We start from the raw sequence: 20107 nt of genomic DNA on the forward strand, positions 1-20107 counted from the left end.
CATTCACACTCACAGTGACACACACACACAAACACACACACACGCATGCACACACAAACACACACACACTCACTCACTCACTCACTCCACATTTAGGTAGTGTGTGTGTGTGTGTGTGTGTGTGTGTGCGCAAAGAGCATAATTGTAAATTTATGATGTTGCGCTATATAAATGCTCATTTATTATTATTATGTGTCTGTGTGTGTGTGTGTGTGTGTGTGTGTGTATGTGTGAGTGTGTGTGTGTGTGTGTGTGCGTGTGTGTGAGTGTGTCTGTGTCTGTCTGTGTGTGTGTATGTGTGAGTGTGTCTGTGTGTGTGTCTGTGTGTGTGTCTGTGTGTGTGTGTTTGTGTGTGTGTATGTGTGTGTGTGTGTGTGTGTGAGTGAGGGTAGTATGGATGTGGGTATACGTGCCTGTGTGGAATATTTCAGGTGTTCTTACGTCGTATGTTGTTTGGTTGTTTTATGAGCAAATGAACCACGCTTTTCCATCCATTGTTTAATAGTATGGACCATAAATTATCTAATCTTGTGTCTTACACACACACACACACACACACACATGCACGCACGCTCAAACTAACACACACATACACACACACACACACACACACACACACACACACACACACACACACACACACACACACACACACACACACACACACACACACACACACTACCTTGGCATACGTATTTTTCTCACGACAAAAAAAATGTTAGATACCTATTTGTTTTCATACGTACTTGCATGATGTTTATCTACCTTTTGGATCGAGCTAGGTCTATTTTTGCTTTGTAAACTCAAACGCCTTTATCAAAAGATCTATTTCAAAAAGAAGAGCCTTGAAGAAGAAGACAACGTGTTATATGGTTGGTTGCCCGAGCACTGAACATTTAAATTCTAGTTTGCGTATAGTCGACTAATTATTTGTTATACTGACCATGCTTTGAACCATTAATGATGAAGAGAAGTGCTGCCTTCCTGTGGACATATAATTATTGTGTAACTTGTGGGTTTATCGGTAAAGTGAGAAAAACCCTGCACTGACATTCAAGGACGCCTGCAAACGCGACATAAAAGCGTGCAACCCAGACGACTGGGAGGAGACCGCGGCAGACCGTGACTGCTGGAGACGGGGACAGTCAGGCAGGGCATGCAACTTGCTGACAGAAACAGACTTAAGGTGCACGAACCAAAAGTGGGTGCCACCCAAACGGGAGAGAACAAACCGCGGGTTCTGATTCGTTGAAATCAAAACACATCTCAGTTTCAATCAATCCAGAACCCTGGCTGGCTGCCGAACGGTCGATATCTTTCTCGTCAACCTCGGCCCTTGAAGCTGCGGAGCGAAGGGACCGCCGTAAAGGGCAAATTACATTTGCGCAGAGTCAGCGGCACAGACGACGCACTGTATATTATTGAGGTAATTCTTTTTTTTTCCCGGCCCGCTACACGTTGCATGAAAAAAACCAGGCCAAGTACTCGTCACAATCCCTATCGCAGCATGCAGCGCCGCTGACTCTGCGCAGGTGTAATTTGCCCCTAAACGCTCTACTGCGTCACCTTTGTGCCAGGCGCCTGCTTCACCTGTTCTGTCTGCAGCAGAGAATATTGCTATTTCATATGTAACGTGGATTTCCATTGGTCAATTGAGCAAAACTGAGCTCATTGTAAAAGTGATATCGACGACATTTCCGTCGATATCAGTTTTGATATCGACGACCTCTTTATTGCTTCCCCACTTCAAAAACAAAAACACCTAAATTTAAAACCAACAAATATATATGAAAATGTAATGATCCCAGAATTTAGTTGAGCAAGTGACTAAAGACTTTTTGAAAGAAAAGACATTTTGAAATACTGAAAAGTACAAGAAAAGAGTGAACAAAAAGAAATAATAATCAGAAGGAGGGATATGGAACAGCCAAAACTGAGACAAATACTTTTGTAATTTCTTTACAGTAAATACAAAATGTCCAGAGAATTAGCAATATATCTAACATTGACTGTTTGGTCTGTTTCGACAGTGATATCAAAATCTCCACCTCCAGTCTCGATTTTGATATCACTGTCTCAACAGACCATAGCAGAAGACATCATCACACAGTCCGTCAATATTAACAGCTACTGTGTTTTCAGCGTAGCAATAGGATCCGATATTTAGACGAGACAAGTATAATGCCGACGAGTCGAAGACGAGTCGCATTATACTTGTTTAACAAAATAACTTCAACATACACTAGTGAACCAATGTTTAAGTCTGTCTGTGTGTCTCTGTTTGTGTGTTTGTCTTTGTCTGTCTGTGTGTTCGTCTGTCTGTCTATCAGTCTGTCTGTCTCTCTGTCTCTCTGTCTCTCTGTCTCTCTGTCTCTGTCTGTCTGTCTGTCTCTCTGTCTCTGTCTGTCTCTCTGTCTCTGTCTCTGTCTCTGTCTCTCTGTCTCTGTCTGTCTCTGTGTCTCTGTCTGTCTCTCTGTCTGTCTCTCTGTCTCTGTCTGTCTCTCTGTCTCTGTCTGTCTCTCAGTCTCTGTCTCCCAGTCTCTGAGTCTCTGTCTCTGAGTCTCTGTCTCTCAGTCTCTGTCTCTCAGTCTCTGACTCTCAGTCGCTGACTCTCGGTCTCTGACTCTCGGTCTCTGTCTCTCTCTGTCTCTCTCTCTGTCTCTCTCTCTGTCTCTCTCTCTCTCTCTCTCTCTCTCTCTCTCTCTCTCTCTCTCTCTCTCTCTCTCCCTCCCTCTCTGCGAGGTAGCTGCACTGAACGAGAAAAGCAATACAGAAAACACGCGGTGGTGAACGTAACGTGTAGTTTAACAAAATTAATTGCACGTACAATAGTGAACCACTGTTAAAGTCTATCTGTGTGTCTATGTCTGTGTGTTTGTCTCTGTCTGTCTGTGCGTTCGTCTGTCTGTCTCTCCCTCTGTCTGTCTATATCAGTCTGTCTGTCTGTCTGTCTGTCTCTCTCTCTCTCTCTCTATCTCTGTCTGTCTGTCTGTCTGTCTCTCTCTCTCTCTCTCTCTCTCTCTGTCTCGCTCTCTCTCTCTCTCTCTCTCTCTCTCTCTCTCATTCTGCGAGGTAGCTGCACTTAAAGTTAAAGAGAAAGCGATACAGAAAGAAATGCATTTCTCTACTAAGAACAAAGTCTGTCTGTGGGTTTGTGTGCGTGTTTTTTTTGGTTGCGTAAGTGTTTCTCTATAAGCATCTCTACATCTTTATTTGCGTGCGTGCGTGCGTGCGTGTTTCTGTCTCGGTTTGTCTCACTGTGTGTATGTCTGTCATTTTGTAGGTCTGTGTGTTTATTTTTGTGTATGTGTCTTTGTGTGTGTCTGCGTGCGTACGTGTGTGTGTTTGTTGTGTGTGTGTGTGTGTGTGTGTGTGTGTGTGTGTGTGTGTGTGTAACTGTGTGTTTGTGTTTGTGTGTGCGTGTGTGCGTGCGTGTGTGCGTGCGTGCATGTGTGTGTGTGTGTGTGCGTGCGTGCGTGCGTACGTGCGTGTGTTTACGTTAAAACATACAAAACCCTTAATTCCGCGACCCAAACGCTCTCTCGACGGTAAAAGAATTATTTTGTGTTGTAACAATGTTTGTCTTACAAGCTGTCCATAAGGTTTTTTTCTAGATTAAAAAAAAAAGAAAGAAAAAAAGAGTTAATTAATTCTAACGTGATAACAAGGCTTCCAATCTATATCTGTACGTCCATGCGAAATTATATTGTTTGACAAACGCTCGCTCTCTGTGGAGAGCACTTGGGGTGTTCACATGCGGTAAGCGTATGTACATAAAGAAGCTATAGGTATAAGAAATCGAGTTTTGTGCGTCCAACAAATACAACCCTCAACAACAACAAAGTAAATATAACGAAGACAGAGCGAAAGGAATATAACGTTTGCCAACAGATTCTACCTTGAACCACCCCGTATATTCAAGGCTATACCGAACGTACGCTGCCGTACCCCCAAGCGATTGTTGGCTAGGATGTGTTGATGCTGTATGGTTTTCAACACGCGGAGTCAAAAATGTTTCCGATTCAGACGTTGCGGCGGTGCGCTACCAGACAGTTTTGACTGCTTCATCTCTTTTTGAATGTTTGCACAATACAGACCGTTTTGAATGTTGATATTGCACATATCAACGCAGGATACATCAATGAATATAATAGTTTGGCTTGGCATGCTATTTATTGACAAAGAGGCGTGTAAGATGGGATGAAACCGGGCGAACATGCTTGAGTGAGGACAGATCTACAGCAAATCGGTTCGTATGTTCGTTAACGTGTATATTTCTCGTAAAAAAACAAACATGTACTAAATACAAACCTTACTCATTCCCACAATTATGAATTTAAGCTGTTTTGTTTTGAATAGGGGACACTTTCCGTGAAGTTGGCGACAACGCTTTGTTTATACCTGGCGTCAGCGCGCTATCAGTATAGCCGAATATACGGCGTTGAAAATACTCACAATCAAAAGATTTAAACCTGCAAATGATATTAAGATGCTCTTTTTAATCTGCCTTACTTATTCTTTTAAATTTAACATGTGTATGTTTCATTCCTTGGAACTGTTCAAATGTTTTACACTGAAAACCAAAGCCGATTACTTGCCTCTTTATGATTTATTTTAGCCTACTGAATTACGTCAAAACTACAGGCACAAACAGATAATGACGTCATTTTAAGTGGCACAAACATGTACATGAATGCCTTCCCTTTCGAATGATTTACAGTTATAGAATTTCTGTCAAGCGGTTTAAGTTTTATGTCCGTTTTATGAACCCAACCCTCTAAACGAGAATAGTAACGCCAAAGAAGGAAAACATACACACAAACCAACGTTTTTCTCACCGATGGTTTGGAATATTGCCCCACGACTTTAGATTTAGTGTTGTGGTGTTAAAATATATCAGAAAAATGTGTTTGCTAACGTGACGCCAAAAAGTAACCAAAACGGTCCTCAGCCGACTGACTATTGACTCTGTGTGTTCCTTCGGGCATGTAGTACTCTGTGACATGTATGCCTTGCCTTTGACTTTAAGATTGCGTAGCTAATCTACTCTAAGCATGCTGCAAATATTTGGTTCCCATGAGTTGTTTGTCGGTCCACTCCATGTCGCTTTTTGTTTCCGTCCGAGTGGAGGGACGATCCATACGGCGACCATCAAGTAAGACACTGTCAACACTATTGATCTGAACGTTTTAAATATACTTATTGTTGCCAAGTGAAGGCAGTTCTACTGCGCAGTAGCATAACAAGTAACGCAAAATCTTATGGAATAACTTTGGAAGCGATTTGAGGGCCTTCAGGGTTCCCCACGGACGCCCGTCTTAGAGGGTCCCGGGACCCCCACTTTTAATGTTTAGGGGGTCCATCATGGACCTCCTACGCGGAGTTTTAGAGGGTCCCAAGACTCCATGGTCCCCAAACCCCCTGTGTTCATATATCGCATTTAATGAACTTCTAGTACGTGATTTCGTCTTCTAGTGCGTATAGGGCGCAGGGAGGCGCACTTTGGGGAGCCTTGGACCTTAGTTCCTTGTAAAGCCATCGAAACTGATCAAGACGTGAAACAAAGCCTGGCATTATTTTCAAAAGAGCTTGCTACAGGCGCAATACCCAAGTGATAAGGACGTCGGCCTTTAAGATTGAAGGTTCGTGGTAGGAACCCCGGTCTGGTGGGTTTAGTGTGGAGATTGTGACGCTCTCCCGGGTCAACTTATGTTCGAATCTACAAGATTGCTGTATCACCTTTCGTGTGTACACACGAGCACAACTCACGATTTGCACCTAAATCATCCCCTGATTTATATCCGAACTCTGTGAGTTATAGAAACACAAACATACTGAAGATGCATTCCCCCGAAAATAAATAATGACTGCCTAAAATGGCGGAGAAGAAATGGCCTTGAAAGTAAAAGCCCACTCGTGCAAAAACGAGAGTGAACTTGGGAGTTGCATCCTAACGCGAAGAAGTACAAGAATAATCACAACAACAACAACAACAACAACAACAACAACAACAACAACAACAACAACAGCACACACACACACACAAAAACACAAACAAAACAAGGGAAAAAAATAGCAAGAAGAAAATACCTGTCCAGTTCTTGACATATTTGCTATATGCACCTTGATCATTTAACTATTCGTCGGATTTAGCGTATTTCAAACAAACGTCTACTCAAGGGCGAAATGCAGACAACTAAAGGATCAATAGTTCATTGTTTACACATAGCAGGTAGCATGGAACAGACCAAAGAAGATTTGTTAGCAAATGAATGTACTTTTCTGACAAAACACTTTTTTCTGAAGTCTTCCTTTTCGTTTCACGGTTCTGACTTTAGGTTTCAATTTTATTTATCCTTTCAACCCTTTCTGGGGCATAGAGGATAACCGCAGTTTGATCACATGTACCTATCATTACCTAACGGTTAAACATAACTGCATAACAGCGCAGAGCCCATTTGGATCGATAACCAAACCATCAGGAACACGTAGGCAAATCAGGGGACTCAATCCAATCTTGCCTAAGATCAATCAAGACTGGATGGCATCCCTTTATTTTCCAAAAGCTGGTTACAGTTGTAATGGCCTTCATTGCGGACATGGCTATAATATTCAACGTGATTCCGGACATTACAGTTTTTCAGAACAATCGATAATTTGACAGTTTTACAAGGATATGTTTTTATCTGACACATTCAACGTTATCAATATCAGGCCAACGCACAAAGCAAGCATTAAACCTGACGGAGTCGACCATGTAAACGGAAGACTGGAACGTGGCGCGTGACAATGCGCAAATAGTATCCCGAACAATTCTAGTCAATGGGTATCCGTGTTATATATCTTTCCGGGTGGTTAGAGGAGGACATACTGTGGATTTACGGTACGTGTGTGTGTGTGTTTGTGTGTGAATGTGTGTGTGTGTGTGCTTATGTGTGTATTCATGTTTTTGGTTGTGTGTGTGTGTGTGTGTGTGTGTGTGTGTGTATGTGTGCGTGTGCGTGCGTACGTTTGTTTCCACCCCTCCCCCCCTTTTTTATATTTAGTCAAGTTTTGACTAAATATTTTAACATCGAGGGGGAATCGAAACGAGGGTCGTGGTGTATGTGCGTGTGTGCGTGTGTGCGTGTGTGCGTGTGTGTGTAGAGCGATTCAGACTAAACTACTGGACCGATCTTTATGAAATTTGACATGAGAGTTCCTGGGTATGAAATCCCCGAACGTTTTTTTCATTTTTTTGATAAATGTCTTTGATGACGTCATATCCGGCTTTTCGTGAAAGTTGAGGCGGCACTGTCACGCCCTCATTTTTCAACCAAATTGGTTGAAATTTTGGTCAAGTACTCTTCAACAAAGCCCGGGGTTCGGTATTGCATTTCAGCTTGGTGGCTTAAAAATTAATTAATGACTTTGGTCATTAAAAATCTGAAAATTGTAAAAAAAAAACAAATTTATAAAACGATCCAAATTTACGTTTATCTTATTCTCCATCATTTGCTGATTCCAAAAACATATAAATATGTTATATTCGGATTAAAAACAAGCTCTGAAAATTAAATATATAAAAATTATTATCAAATTTTGTTTTTCGAAATCAATTTAAAAACACTTTCATCTTATTCCTTGTCGGTTCCTGATTCCAAAAATATATAGATATGATATGTTTGGATTAAAAACACGCTCAGAAAGTTAAAACAAAGAGAGGTACAGAAAAGCGTGCTATCCTTCTCAGCGCAACGAATACCCCGCTCTTCTTGTCAATTCCACGTGTTCTGTGAGTTCGACAGCTACTTGACTAAATATTGTATTTTCGCCTTACGCGACTTGTTTTTTCCTCTGTCACCCCCCCCCCCCCCCCCCCTTTATGAATGTGTATCACTTTTAGTCTAGTATGCCTGTGCCCATGACATCATCCAACCACTTCTCTCCCCTTTCATTCATTACCGTTCCTAGAGTTCCTTCTCTTTTTTGCGTGTTTCCCCTCCATTTTCTTTCAAACCTTGTTCGTTCCGTGTTGCGTCTGCTTTTTGTTGTCTTTTGTGTTCTTGTTTTTCCTGATGAAGCTTCCATAAGCGAAAATTCGTACCGTCTTGTCTCGTTCTTGTATTGGTGAGTACAGTATTCCTTTGTTTTTTAACTTAATTCTTTAAAAGCAAAAACTGTTCAGGACGATTTGTACTATCTTGTGTTACAAGGGTTAAGTGCTATCCCTAATCGTTTTTGCTCTGCCCTCGTAAATGTTTGAGTGATAACACCACAAATGGATAAATTTCAACCCCGAACGAGCCTCAGAAACGCACCCCACTGACCTGTCTACTGTGACGGGGGCACGTTTTTTTCACACCTGTCAGGTTCCGTTTTACTGCATTCCTCGGTCAGTGTATGTCCTATGAACGTGACAGTTTTGAGAAGCACGAGAGTTCAAACGAATATATTAAACTGTGACACACCCATCAGGTATAAATTGAGCGTTTTTTCTCTTAATTTGCGAACATTTACCTGTACAGGGCTCAAACTGCGAAAGCTGGAAACAATACATTTTAACATAAGATATTACTAATCGTTGTAAACAACTTTTCTTCTTGATCACTTCGTAAAAATTGCCCAGATTTTGTTTTAATAATTAAAAACGTCCTCCATCTGCCCCTTGCCTAGACACACTTGTACGCACACACACACACACACACACTCAAGCACACACACACACACTCACGCACACACGCACACACACACACACACGCACACACACACACACAACCTAGTTTGGTAAAGTGTTAAATCTGATCCATGTCGTGTGTGTATGTGTTTTCTTGAACATGACCACATTGACATCATTTTGTTGTTACACTCAAGGACACTGTTATCAATATCAATGATGCCTTTTGCTAGAATGTTCGTTTATATCCTGTTTTATTTTATTCTCTTGAAAAATACCCGTCAGCAAAGGCAAATATACACTATATTCCTAAAGTTGTTTTTGACAAACACACACACACACACACACACACACACACACACACACACACACACACACACACACACACACACACACACACATATCCAGACAAATATACACACACACAAGCACCAAACATAGTTTGGTAAAGTTTAAAAGCTGATCCATGTTCTGTGCCCAGGGTGTTTTTGTCTTCAACAAGACCACATGCAGTTACTAATTTGCTGTTACACTCAAGGACACTGTCATCAATATCAAGGATATCTTATTGCTAGAATGCTCGTTTATATCCTGTTTGATTTGATTCTCGTGAAAAATACCCGTCTGCAATAGCAAATCAACACTATGTTCCAAAAAGTAGTTTTTTGACAACAAAAGATATGTATCAAGGATATTTAATGTTTGTTAATACACCATCCAATGTTCTTTCCAATCCAATGTTGATATAATGTGTATGTAAAAACAAAGGAGATTTTATCAAAAAATACAAAGACAAAAAAAGAACGTGTAGTAAGCGAAGAAAAGTGATCATACCTATAAGCTTGTAGCTCGTTGTTGATTCTAGACATGCTCATTGTATAGATAGATAGATAGATAGATAGATAATTTATAGATAGATAGATAAGATAGATAGATAGATAATTTATTGCCAAGTGTACAATACATGATATGAATGAACATAAAAAATACACGAGGAAAGCAGCTTGCTGTGTGATAAAAACAAAAATAAATAGCATTCATACATCACTGGTGCATAGCATCATACATACATGGGTAAGACAATTTGGTATCACAGTAACTAATACATACACTATACAGACATGGTGAGAACTATAAAACTCTAAAAGCTATCGGAACCCCCTAGGACCCCTATCCATGAATCATTGACTAAAACACTGTTTAAACCTAAAATGAGTTTGTGATTATGACAATACAGGCGTACATGTATCTTCTCACGCCGTCCTAAGAAGGGATTAAGGCGGTGGTTCTCTTCCCATGAATTCTCGGTCTGTAAACATAGTTAAGATTATCAACATTACCATGTTCATGCTGAAAGTATTTTTCTTGTCTTAGTAGTTACTTTTATCTGCTGCATGTCTTTTTTTCTCTCTTTTTATATTTAGTCAAGTTTTGACTAAATATTTTAACATCGAGGGGGAATCGAAACGAGGGTCGTGGTGTATGTGTGTGTGTATGTGTGTGTGTGTGTGCGTGCGTGTAGAGCGATTCAGACCAAACTACTGGACCGATCTTTATGAAATTTGACATGAGAGTTCCTGGGATTGATATCCCCATACGTTTTTTTCATTTTTTTGATAAATGTCTTTGATGACGTCATATCCGGCTTTTCGTGAAAGTTGAGGCGGCACTGTCACGCCCTCATTTTTCAACCAAATTGGTTGAAATTTTGGTCAAGTAATCTTCGACGAAGCCCGGGGTTCGGTATTGCATTTCAGCTTGGTGGCTTAAAAATTAATTAATGACTTTGGTCATTAAAAATCTGAAAATTGTAAAAAAAAATAAAAATTTATAAAACGATCCAAATTTACGTTTATCTTATTCTCCATCATTTGCTGATTCCAAAAACATATAAATATGTTATATTCGGATTAAAAACAAGCTCTGAAAATTAAATATATAAAAATTATTATCAAAATTAAATTGTCCAAATCAATTTAAAAACACTTTCATCTTATTCCTTGTCGGTTCCTGATTCCAAAAACATATAGATATGATATGTTTGGATTAAAAACACGCTCAGAAAGTTAAAACAAAGAGAGGTACAGAAAAGCGTGCTATCCTTCTTAGCGCAACTACTACCCCGCTCTTCTTGTCAATTTCACTGTCTTTGCCATGAGCGGTGGACTGACGATGCTACGAGTATACGGTCTTGCTGAAAAATGGCAGCTACTTGACTAAATATTGTATTTTCGCCTTACGCGACTTGTTTTCTCTTTTTTTTTTTCAAAATTGTAATCAATCAATAAACAAGTGATAACAAACATGGTATCGGTGTGTTTTCTGTTTGTACAGATACTTTCTCATTATCATGAGGTGCAGAAAAACTTATTATGTTAACTTTTACATTATACAAAAAGACTAAAATGAATCATACGTGAAACTATAGTGTTGTGTGTGCTGGTGTCAACATGTGTATCTGCTGCATGTTTTGTTTGTTTAGTGTACAACTGTTCCAATCGTGTTTGGCCTAATCATCTATTGAGTTGAACGTTTCATAATCTAACCCTTTTTGTGCATGAGTAATATCAGCGGCATATTTATGACACGTACATAACATCCGCAGCACAAATATGACACATAAAATCCGCACCATACTTATGACACGTAATATCCGCAGCATAATTATGACACATAACGTCCGCAGCATAATTATGACACATAACATCCGCATCATAATTCTGACACATAACATTTGCAGCATAATGATGACACATAATATCCGCAGCATAATTATGACACATAACATCCGCAGCATAATTATGACACATACCATTCGCAGCATAGTTATGACACATAACATCTGCAGCATAATAATGACACATCATATCCGCAGCATAATTATGACACATAACATCCGCAGCATAATTATGACACATACCATTCGCAGCATAGTTATGACACATAACATCTGCAGCATAATAATGACATACAATATCCGAGGCATAATTATGACATACAATATCCGCAGCATAATTATGACACACAACATCTGCAGCATAATTATGACACATAACATCCGCAGCAAATATGACACATAACATCCGCATCATGATTATGACACATAACATCCGCAGCATAATTATGACACACAACATCCGCAGCAATCACCTTGCACACTGAGCATTGCATAGGAATCAGTAAATGTGATGTTGCAGTATAGCCACAAAATATCAAATGTACTGTGATCAGCCGTTGCATATGACCAGTTGCATAAACTATAGGATGCACTAAGCCTGATTTAATTATATTTTACTTAATGTGCTTGCATTTATGATTTGGAATATCAACATTTTCTACAGTTGTTTGTTTGTTCGTTTGTCTATTGTTTTTGTTTATCCGTAATGGAAATTGTTATTGGATGTAAGGACAGGTTTAAATAAAAGGTGTAGCTTTAAACCCCTTTCGTTGTAAAATGTATTTTTGTATCATCATTATCACATCTCTCTGTGAATCTCTGAAGGAAACATGCTTTTCACATGTAAAACAAAACATTCTGGTGAATTTCAGCAAAGCAGTACGTAGCTGACTGCTGACATGCTTGACTGAGCATTAATCTCGAAAGAGCCGTTTTCAGGAATTTGTATTCGAGTTTTATTCGCTGTGAGCTGCCGGTAACAATTAGGTGTAATGTGAAGCTTTCATTACTCTTAATGTCTGCTAATTTCAAAATGTGTCTGATCCATTCAGAACACAACAGGCAATGTTTATCATTTATCCTTATCTCACCCTCTTCACACACCCCCCCCCCCACCATCTACCATCACCCCTCCCCCCTCCTTCAACAGAAATAACACGAACTCTGGTCGGCTACTTTGTACGTGTGTGTTAGTGTGTCCGAGAGAGAGAGACAAGAACTATCAAGCTTCTCCACTATCTTGGTAGTATTATGACATTATTTAAAATGTATAGTAACAAGAAGGCACGTACGCGGTTCATACTTAGCACTAGAAACTTAATTCTGATGAAAACAGTTACTGTAAAGTCATTTGAAGTCACATGATAAAAATCACAAATGGTTCAGTAGAGCAGACCACAAACTGCAGAGCAAAAATGTGTGTAAAAATGTGTGTGAAAATCATGTCCGTTTGTCCACAGGGATGCCAGGCAACAGTCAAACGGGGTCGCTCAATCTGCTCAAATCCAGTCAAATGGTGTCCAGTGACAATCGTCCCCATTTGTCGCAAAAACCACACACACACACACACACACACACACACACACACACACACACACACACACACACACACACACACACACACAAGTTTGGTAAAGTTTAAAAGCTGATCCATGTTCTGTGCCCAGGGTGTTTTTGTCTTCAACAAGACCACATGCAGTTACTAATTTGCTGTTACACTCAAGGACACTGTCATCAATATCAAGGATATCTTATTGCTAGAATGCTCGTTTATATCCTGTTTGATTTGATTCTCGTGAAGAATACCCTTCAGTAAAAGCAAATATACACTACATGATGTTCAAAAAGTTGTTTTTGACAACGAAAGATAGGTATCACGGATGTTTAATGTTTGTTGATACATCATCCAATTTTCTTTCAAATCCAATGTTGATATAATGTTGATATAATGTTTACAAGGAGATGTTATCAAAATGTAAAAATACAAAGACAATTTTGGATCGGTATTATTAAGTGAAGAAGCAAATTATACCTTTAAGCTTATAACTAGTTGTTGATTCTATACATGCTCATTGTATAGTGCATCTATGAATTGTTAAATAAAACACTGCTATAACAACTAATGATTGCGTGAATGGGAAAATACAAGCGTACATATATCTTCTCACGCCATGCTAAAAATGGATCAAGAAGGTAGTTCTCTTCCCGTTCATTCTCGGTCTGTAAACATAGTGGAGACTATTAACATTTCCATGTTCATGCTCAAAGTATTTTTCTTGTCTAATTAGTAGGCCCTGCCTAATTGTATCTGCTGCATGTCTTTTTTGTTTAGTTTACTAGTGTTCCAATTGTGTTGTGTCCAATCATCTATTGAATTGAACTTTTCATAAAATAACATTTCTGTGCATGAATCATATCTGCGGCATAATAATGACACATAGAATCCGCATCACCATTGCTCAGGAATAAGTAAATCTGCTGTTGCATTATAGCCACAAAACAACACATATACTGTGATCAGCCGTTGCATATGACCAGTTGCAGAAACTAAATGATATACTATATCTGATTAAAAAGTATTGTATTTGCATTTATAATTTTGAATATCGACATTTTCTGCAGTTTCTTACTTCAAACAATTTAGATAAATAAAACAGCTTAAGACCTGAATTAGTTTTTTTTATTTTCCTGGGGTTTTATTTTGTTTTTACCAACAAAAGGACGTAATACGAGTAGCAATGCGTTTTTATGCATAAAACGAAGAAATACCTTTTTATTTAAGATATGTACGTAAAGAAGCAAACGGGCTGATTCAGATAAAAGGAACTAAACAAATGTGCATCAGGATGTTGCGTTTCTTTCGTACTCCTGTGTAAAATCTAGCTTCACAGTACCAACAGGATCCTAATGATATGTCAAGTTCGTCGATCAATAGAAATAACAATTATTCTTGCAGCAGCTTTAACGAAGAAGAGTACGTTGTTTATTCGACAGCGTGTCATACATCCGATTTTCAGAGAAGTGTAATATTCAAAATTCTTGATTTCTCATAATATTGGGCAAGACTTGTGTTAAAAATGTATTAACGTTCGTACCATGAAATTCCTCTGAACCATTCTTCACCTACTGGTCAGCTAGCATTTAGAGCCATACAAGATGATAGAAATTCTTATCATCCTTGCGAGCACCTCGCTTTGTGGAGGTACCATAGTAACACCAAAGAGTCACACATATAGGAACACTGGTATCGACAACAAGTTGTTTTCGGAAAACGTTGTGTTTGAGTCAGCGGTCACCAATGACATGCAGTGTGCTCGTCTCTGCAGCCAGCATGATGTTTGCCAGTCGTTCACCTTCTCCAGCACGGTGTGCAGAGGTCATTCTCTTCTGGTGACGTCCAACTCGTCATCATCTGTAGATACCGCTGGAGCAGAAACGTTTGGTAAGACTATTGCTTTTAGGTTTGTTTAATCATGCACGCAAGTAAAGGTACAAGTAAGCACTGAAAAACACAAGAGCATACACGCGCAGGCACGCACAAGCTCGCAATTACAAACTGACAAGACTGATATATTGTGAATGCTTTCTTTTATTTTTTAAAGAATTGTTGTACATTTTTCTGTTCAAGATGTTTAATGAAGATCAAATTGTCATTGATATTATTACGCTTTTGATGATGATGACAACAAAAACATTTGGGCGAGTTAGCAAAGGTTGTTTATGAAATGCGGAATTCAGTTTGCAAACGAAACAATATGACCAGTAAACCGTCTGTAAAAATTGACCAATGGGCACATATGTGACCCTCCACAACGGAATGAGTCGCATGTCACCTTTGCATGATTTTCATAGTTTTACATTTTCTTAAAGAGTTTTTTATGCTCTATCCAGTGCTGAACCCCGTTTAAGAAAAGAGCGAAAAGTGTTTAAGTTATAAGCCTGTGACTAAGGTGACCCGTACACTGTTACCAGACACCCCCCAGACTTATATTAAGCGTAGCGCAGAACCGCGCGAGGTGACATGCGACTCATTTCGTGGTGGAGGGTCACATATTAGGTTTTTATTTGTAAATTGTGTCAAAAGAACAATTTACAATACGCAAGTATGGATGAGTCCAGGGTCGAACGCTGAAGAAGAAGAAGGATGAGTCCAGGATCATACCAGCACTACCTTACTTTTACAGATGTGGACGATTGCGCCTCTAGTCACTGTCAGAACGGAGGGAGCTGTGTAGATCAGATCAATACCTACACGTGCAACTGTCAGGCTGGCTACACTGGAACCCACTGTGAAACAGGTAAGACAATTACTTAATTCTTTTTATGTATTTAAATATTTATTAAATTTATTGTGTGTGTGTGTGTGTGTGTGTGTGTGTGTGTGTGTGTGTGTGTGTGTGTGTGTGTGTGTGTGTGTGTGTGAGAGTGCATGCGTGTGTGTGTGCGTGTGTAAGTGTGTAAGTGTGTATGTGTGCTTGTGTGAGGTTGGGTGTGTGTCATAATGTGTTGTGCAATATGGCATGAACATCTGTTTAGATTTGTTGTTAACAATTACAGCTTTGTTTTCCATGTTTATTATCTTTTACGAAGTAATTATAGTAAAATAGTCTTTTATGTTTCTTATTTGTTCGACCTTCTTAGGATTATGGAGTTTTATGCACTGCCTTTTATAGTTAACTAAACTTTTGTATTTGAAATAGCCCATTGCAGTCGGTGTAGGCCTCAAGCATATTTTGTCCAGTATTTAATTTAATTCTCTATTTTTGTATGAACTCAAATGTTTAGTGTTCTTAGTATGTCTTGTTAGGCTAAGTTCTATTTAATCAGAGTATGTTTGCGTGTGCTTATACCTAGTGATATTGTAAAGCGCATAGTGCTTTTAGTTATGCGCTATAGAAATCTCCTTAATAAATAAATACATAAAAACAATGGCGAGCATGATATTGTAGACAAGGGAAGGTTACAACCACATTAGCGGCTCGTATTTTGAGACAGTACGAAAGTATATGACACTTGTCATTCCAGGCTTGAGCGGCGTCCTTCATACTATCATGCACTGTCAAATCATGGACTTACAACCACACGAGCTATCAGTTGAGATGTAAAATAATCATCCAGTGATGACTTGCTCAAACTGTTTAACACAGTTTTCTACAAAACAATTACTTATTGTCATTATTACATTTGTATTTTCCTTTCTCAACGATGGTAACATGTACTATTTATCATTTTTTGTTTTCCATTTTTGATTAAATTAATAATCAACAAATCCACACAAAAAAAGATGTTCTGTGGGGATCAATAGAATACACTTAGTAATATTATCAGTCAGCTGTCTGATAAACCTATTGGAACGAAGGTGACAATTTAAGATTTTTTGCAAGATTTGTCATAGTTAAACTTGTGATAAAAAAAAACCTGTTCTTGATTATACCAATTGTGCAGATGTGGACGAGTGCGCCTCGAGTCCCTGTCAGAACGGAGGGAGCTGTGTAGATCAGGTCAATGCCTACACGTGCATCTGTCAGGCTGGCTACACCGGAATCCGCTGTGAAACAGGTGAGAAAATGGGTCTCCTTTGACGAATCGGTATCTATGAACACTAAATAAATAATATGATGACCGGAAGTCCGGACTCCTGTCAGAGGAGCTGGGCGATGCAAACCGCTCGCTGATTAAAATTCATTTAATTATTTGGCAAAGTTTCCGAGCGGTTTTGAGCAAATCATTGAAGGCGTTTCTAAATTACAGTACAGCAAATGTTTCTTGAACTTTATCAGGTCCAAATCGTCAGAAAACTTTCAAAAATGGCACCTTCGGTATACCTCTTTTAAGTATTCAAATTGCATTATATTTAGTACTAACAAACAAGTAGTCACTTTTTGTGTACTTCCTATCTCAATTTTTTTGTTTCAATGATCAATGAAATATGAATACTAGTATTTATTGCAATGTTCGAGTTGTGTCTGTTTTGTTTTGTTTTGTTTTGTTTTATCAGGACAACTTACTAAACTTAACAACCACAAAAAGAGATATTTTTTTAACAAAACAGGAAAGGTTATTTGAGGAAACATTGAACAGAGTTTGCAAATGAAACAATATAACCAAAAAATTTGAACGAAAGTAACAATGTAAGTTTTTGTTCAAGATCATACCGGCACACCTTAGTCTACCGCTTATTTAACTGTACAGATATCGACGAGTGCGCCTCGAGTCCCTGTCAGAACGGAGGGAGCTGTACAGATCAGGTCAATGCCTACACGTGCAACTGTCAGGCTGGCTACACTGGAACTCACTGTGAAACAGGTAGGACACTTTGATATTGTTGATAATAAAAGGTTATATTCCCACTGACGGTTCGTATCGAGACAGTACGATACAATACAAGGAACACTCTCAAAAATGTGTATAATGCCAAAGATGCCATTATTGGAAATGTAAGCTGGATATGAGCGAAACAACAATTACAATATTTGAAGAAGGACTAGATTTCCTGCAGACTTCAATCCGTTCGTGATTATCTTGCTAGAATAGTTAATACTAAACCTTATCCATGAGCAAAATACAGTAAAAGTCAATTATTTAAAAACATTTTTAAAAAGGGTGGGAAAGGGCCTTGGTTTCGTGGAAACTTAAATGTTTTTTGTAACGATGATCATTAAAAGATCACGTGTATGCTAAATCTGACACAGACAAAGAGTCTGTTTATCTCTATTATCAGAAAATGATCCCTTATTAGAATCACAAGGACAAAGTAGCAGCTAATGTGTACATTCACGCGTATCAATAGTTAAACATTAAAATGTATTGCGTATGTATGATTTCAATGGGATAAGGAGTACATAGATATCTTTACAGTCCTTGTTTAAAATATTAACTTTTCAGATGTGGACGAGTGCGCCTCTAGTCCCTGTCAGAACGGAGGGAGCTGTGAGGATCAGGTCAATTCCTACACGTGCAACTGTTCGGCTGGCTACACTGGATCTAACTGTGAAACAGGTAGTACAAGGGGCAACCTTATAATGATGTATTCTTAAGTGTTCAAATTGCATTTAGCAATAACAAAGAAGAAGTCACTTGTATATTTTGTTTTATATGGTCATAATTAAAGATTACGAAACACAAGTTAGATCATACCGGCACACCTTAGTCTTCCGCTTATTTTGAAATGTATTAATTCTACAGATATCAATGAGTGCGCCTCTAGTCCCTGTCAAAACGAAGGGAGCTGTGTAGATCAGGTCAATGCCTACACGTGCATCTGTCAGGATGGCTACACTGGAACTCACTGTGAAACAGGTAGGACACTTTGATATTGTTGATAATAAAAGGTTATATTCCCACTGACGGTTCGTATCGAGACAGTACGATACAATACAAGGAACACTCTCAAAAATGTGTATAATGCCAAAGATGCCATTATTGGAAATGTAAGCTGGATATGAGCGAAACAACAATTACAATATTTGAAGAGGGACTAGATTTCCTGCAGACTTCAATCCGTTCGTGATTATCTTGCTAAAATAGTTAATACTAAACCTTAACCATGAGCAAAATACAGTAAAAGTCAATTATTTAAAAACATTTTTAAAAAGGGTGGGGAAGGGCCTTGGTTTCGTGGAAACTTAAATGTTTTTTGTAACGATGATCATTAAAAGATCACGTGTATGCTAAATCTGACACAGACAGTCTGTTTATCTCTATTTAAAAAAATGATCACCTCTTAAGTGCAAATGTGATTAGAATTACAGGGACAAAGTAGCAGCTAATGTGTACATTCACGTGTGTCAATAGTTAGACATTAAAACGTAGTGTGTATGTATGATTTCAATTGGATAAGGAGTACATAGATATCTTAACAGTCCTTGTTTAAAATATTAACTTTTCAGATGTGGACGAGTGCGCCTCTAGTCCCTGTCAGAACGGAGGGAGCTGTGAGGATCAGGTCAATTCCTACACGTGCAACTGTTCGGCTGGCTACACTGGATCTAACTGTGAAACAGGTAGTACAAGGGGCAACCTTATAATGATGTATTCTTAAGTGTTCAAATTGCATTTAGCAATAACAAAGAAGAAGTCACTTGTATATTTTGTTTTATATGGTCATAATTAAAGATTACGAAACACAAGTTAGATCATACCGGCACACCTTAGTCTTCCGCTTATTTTGAAATGTATTAATTCTACAGATATCAATGAGTGCGCCTCTAGTCCCTGTCAAAACGAAGGGAGCTGTGTAGATCAGGTCAATGCCTACACGTGCATCTGTCAGGATGGCTACACTGGAACTCACTGTGAAACAGGTAGGACACTTTGATATTGTTGATAATAAAAGGTTATATTCCCACTGACGGTTCGTATCGAGACAGTACGATACAATACAAGGAACACATTTGAAAATGTGTCTAATGCCAAAGATGCCATTATTGGAAATGTAAGCTGGATATAACCGAAACAACAATTACAATATTTGAAGAGGGACTAGATTTCCTGCAGACTTCAATCCGTTCGTGATTATCTTGCTAGAATAGTTAATACTAAACCTTAACCATGAGCAAAATATTGTAAAAGTCAATTATTTAAAAACATTTAAAAAAAAAAAAAGGGTGGGGAAGGGCCTTGGTTTTGTGGAAACTTAAATGTTTTTTGTAACGATGATCATTAAAAGATCACGTGTGTGCTAAACCTGACACAGACAAAGAGTCTGTTTATCTCTATTTTCTAAAAATGATCACCTCTTATGAGTTCAAATATGATTAGAATCACAAGGACAA

At 38.7% G+C, this 20107-nt stretch overlaps 3 protein-coding genes across 5 annotated transcripts in view; all 3 read left to right on the forward strand.

Moving 5' to 3' along the window:
• The window catches only part of LOC138948791 (fibropellin-1-like), a 334700-nt gene that overhangs the window by 314191 nt on the left and 402 nt on the right, over positions 1-20107 (forward strand). For both annotated transcript variants that reach the window (XM_070320405.1, XM_070320406.1), the window contains 5 exons: positions 17526-17639; positions 18219-18332; positions 18519-18632; positions 19223-19336; positions 19523-19636. In XM_070320405.1, the coding sequence (XP_070176506.1) occupies positions 17526-17639; positions 18219-18332; positions 18519-18632; positions 19223-19336; positions 19523-19636 (570 nt within the window). The remainder of the gene's footprint in view (positions 1-17525; positions 17640-18218; positions 18333-18518; positions 18633-19222; positions 19337-19522; positions 19637-20107) is intronic.
• Positions 1-20107, forward strand: part of LOC138948792 (folylpolyglutamate synthase, mitochondrial-like) — a 324370-nt gene that overhangs the window by 196408 nt on the left and 107855 nt on the right. The gene's annotated exons all lie outside the window — the stretch shown is intronic.
• Positions 14029-15674, forward strand: LOC138948799 (sushi, nidogen and EGF-like domain-containing protein 1). The gene is made up of 2 exons (XM_070320418.1): positions 14029-14775; positions 15518-15674. The coding sequence occupies exons 1-2, from the start codon at positions 14490-14492 to the stop codon at positions 15646-15648; spliced, it is 417 nt and encodes a 138-aa protein (XP_070176519.1). The 5' UTR covers positions 14029-14489; the 3' UTR covers positions 15649-15674.

Source organism: Littorina saxatilis, linkage group LG15 (genome assembly GCF_037325665.1).
Source record: "Littorina saxatilis isolate snail1 linkage group LG15, US_GU_Lsax_2.0, whole genome shotgun sequence".
Lineage (NCBI taxonomy): Eukaryota > Metazoa > Mollusca > Gastropoda > Littorinimorpha > Littorinidae > Littorina > Littorina saxatilis.

Bases quoted from the DNA above. Each gene is read 5' to 3' on its own strand.
- LOC138948799 (XM_070320418.1), top strand. From the start codon at position 14,490: ATGATAGAAATTCTTATCATCCTTGCGAGCACCTCGCTTTGTGGAGGT. The intron at 14,776-15,517 runs GTAAGACTATTG...TTACTTTTACAG, and splicing joins CGCTGGAGCAGAAACGTTTG to ATGTGGACGATTGCGCCTCT.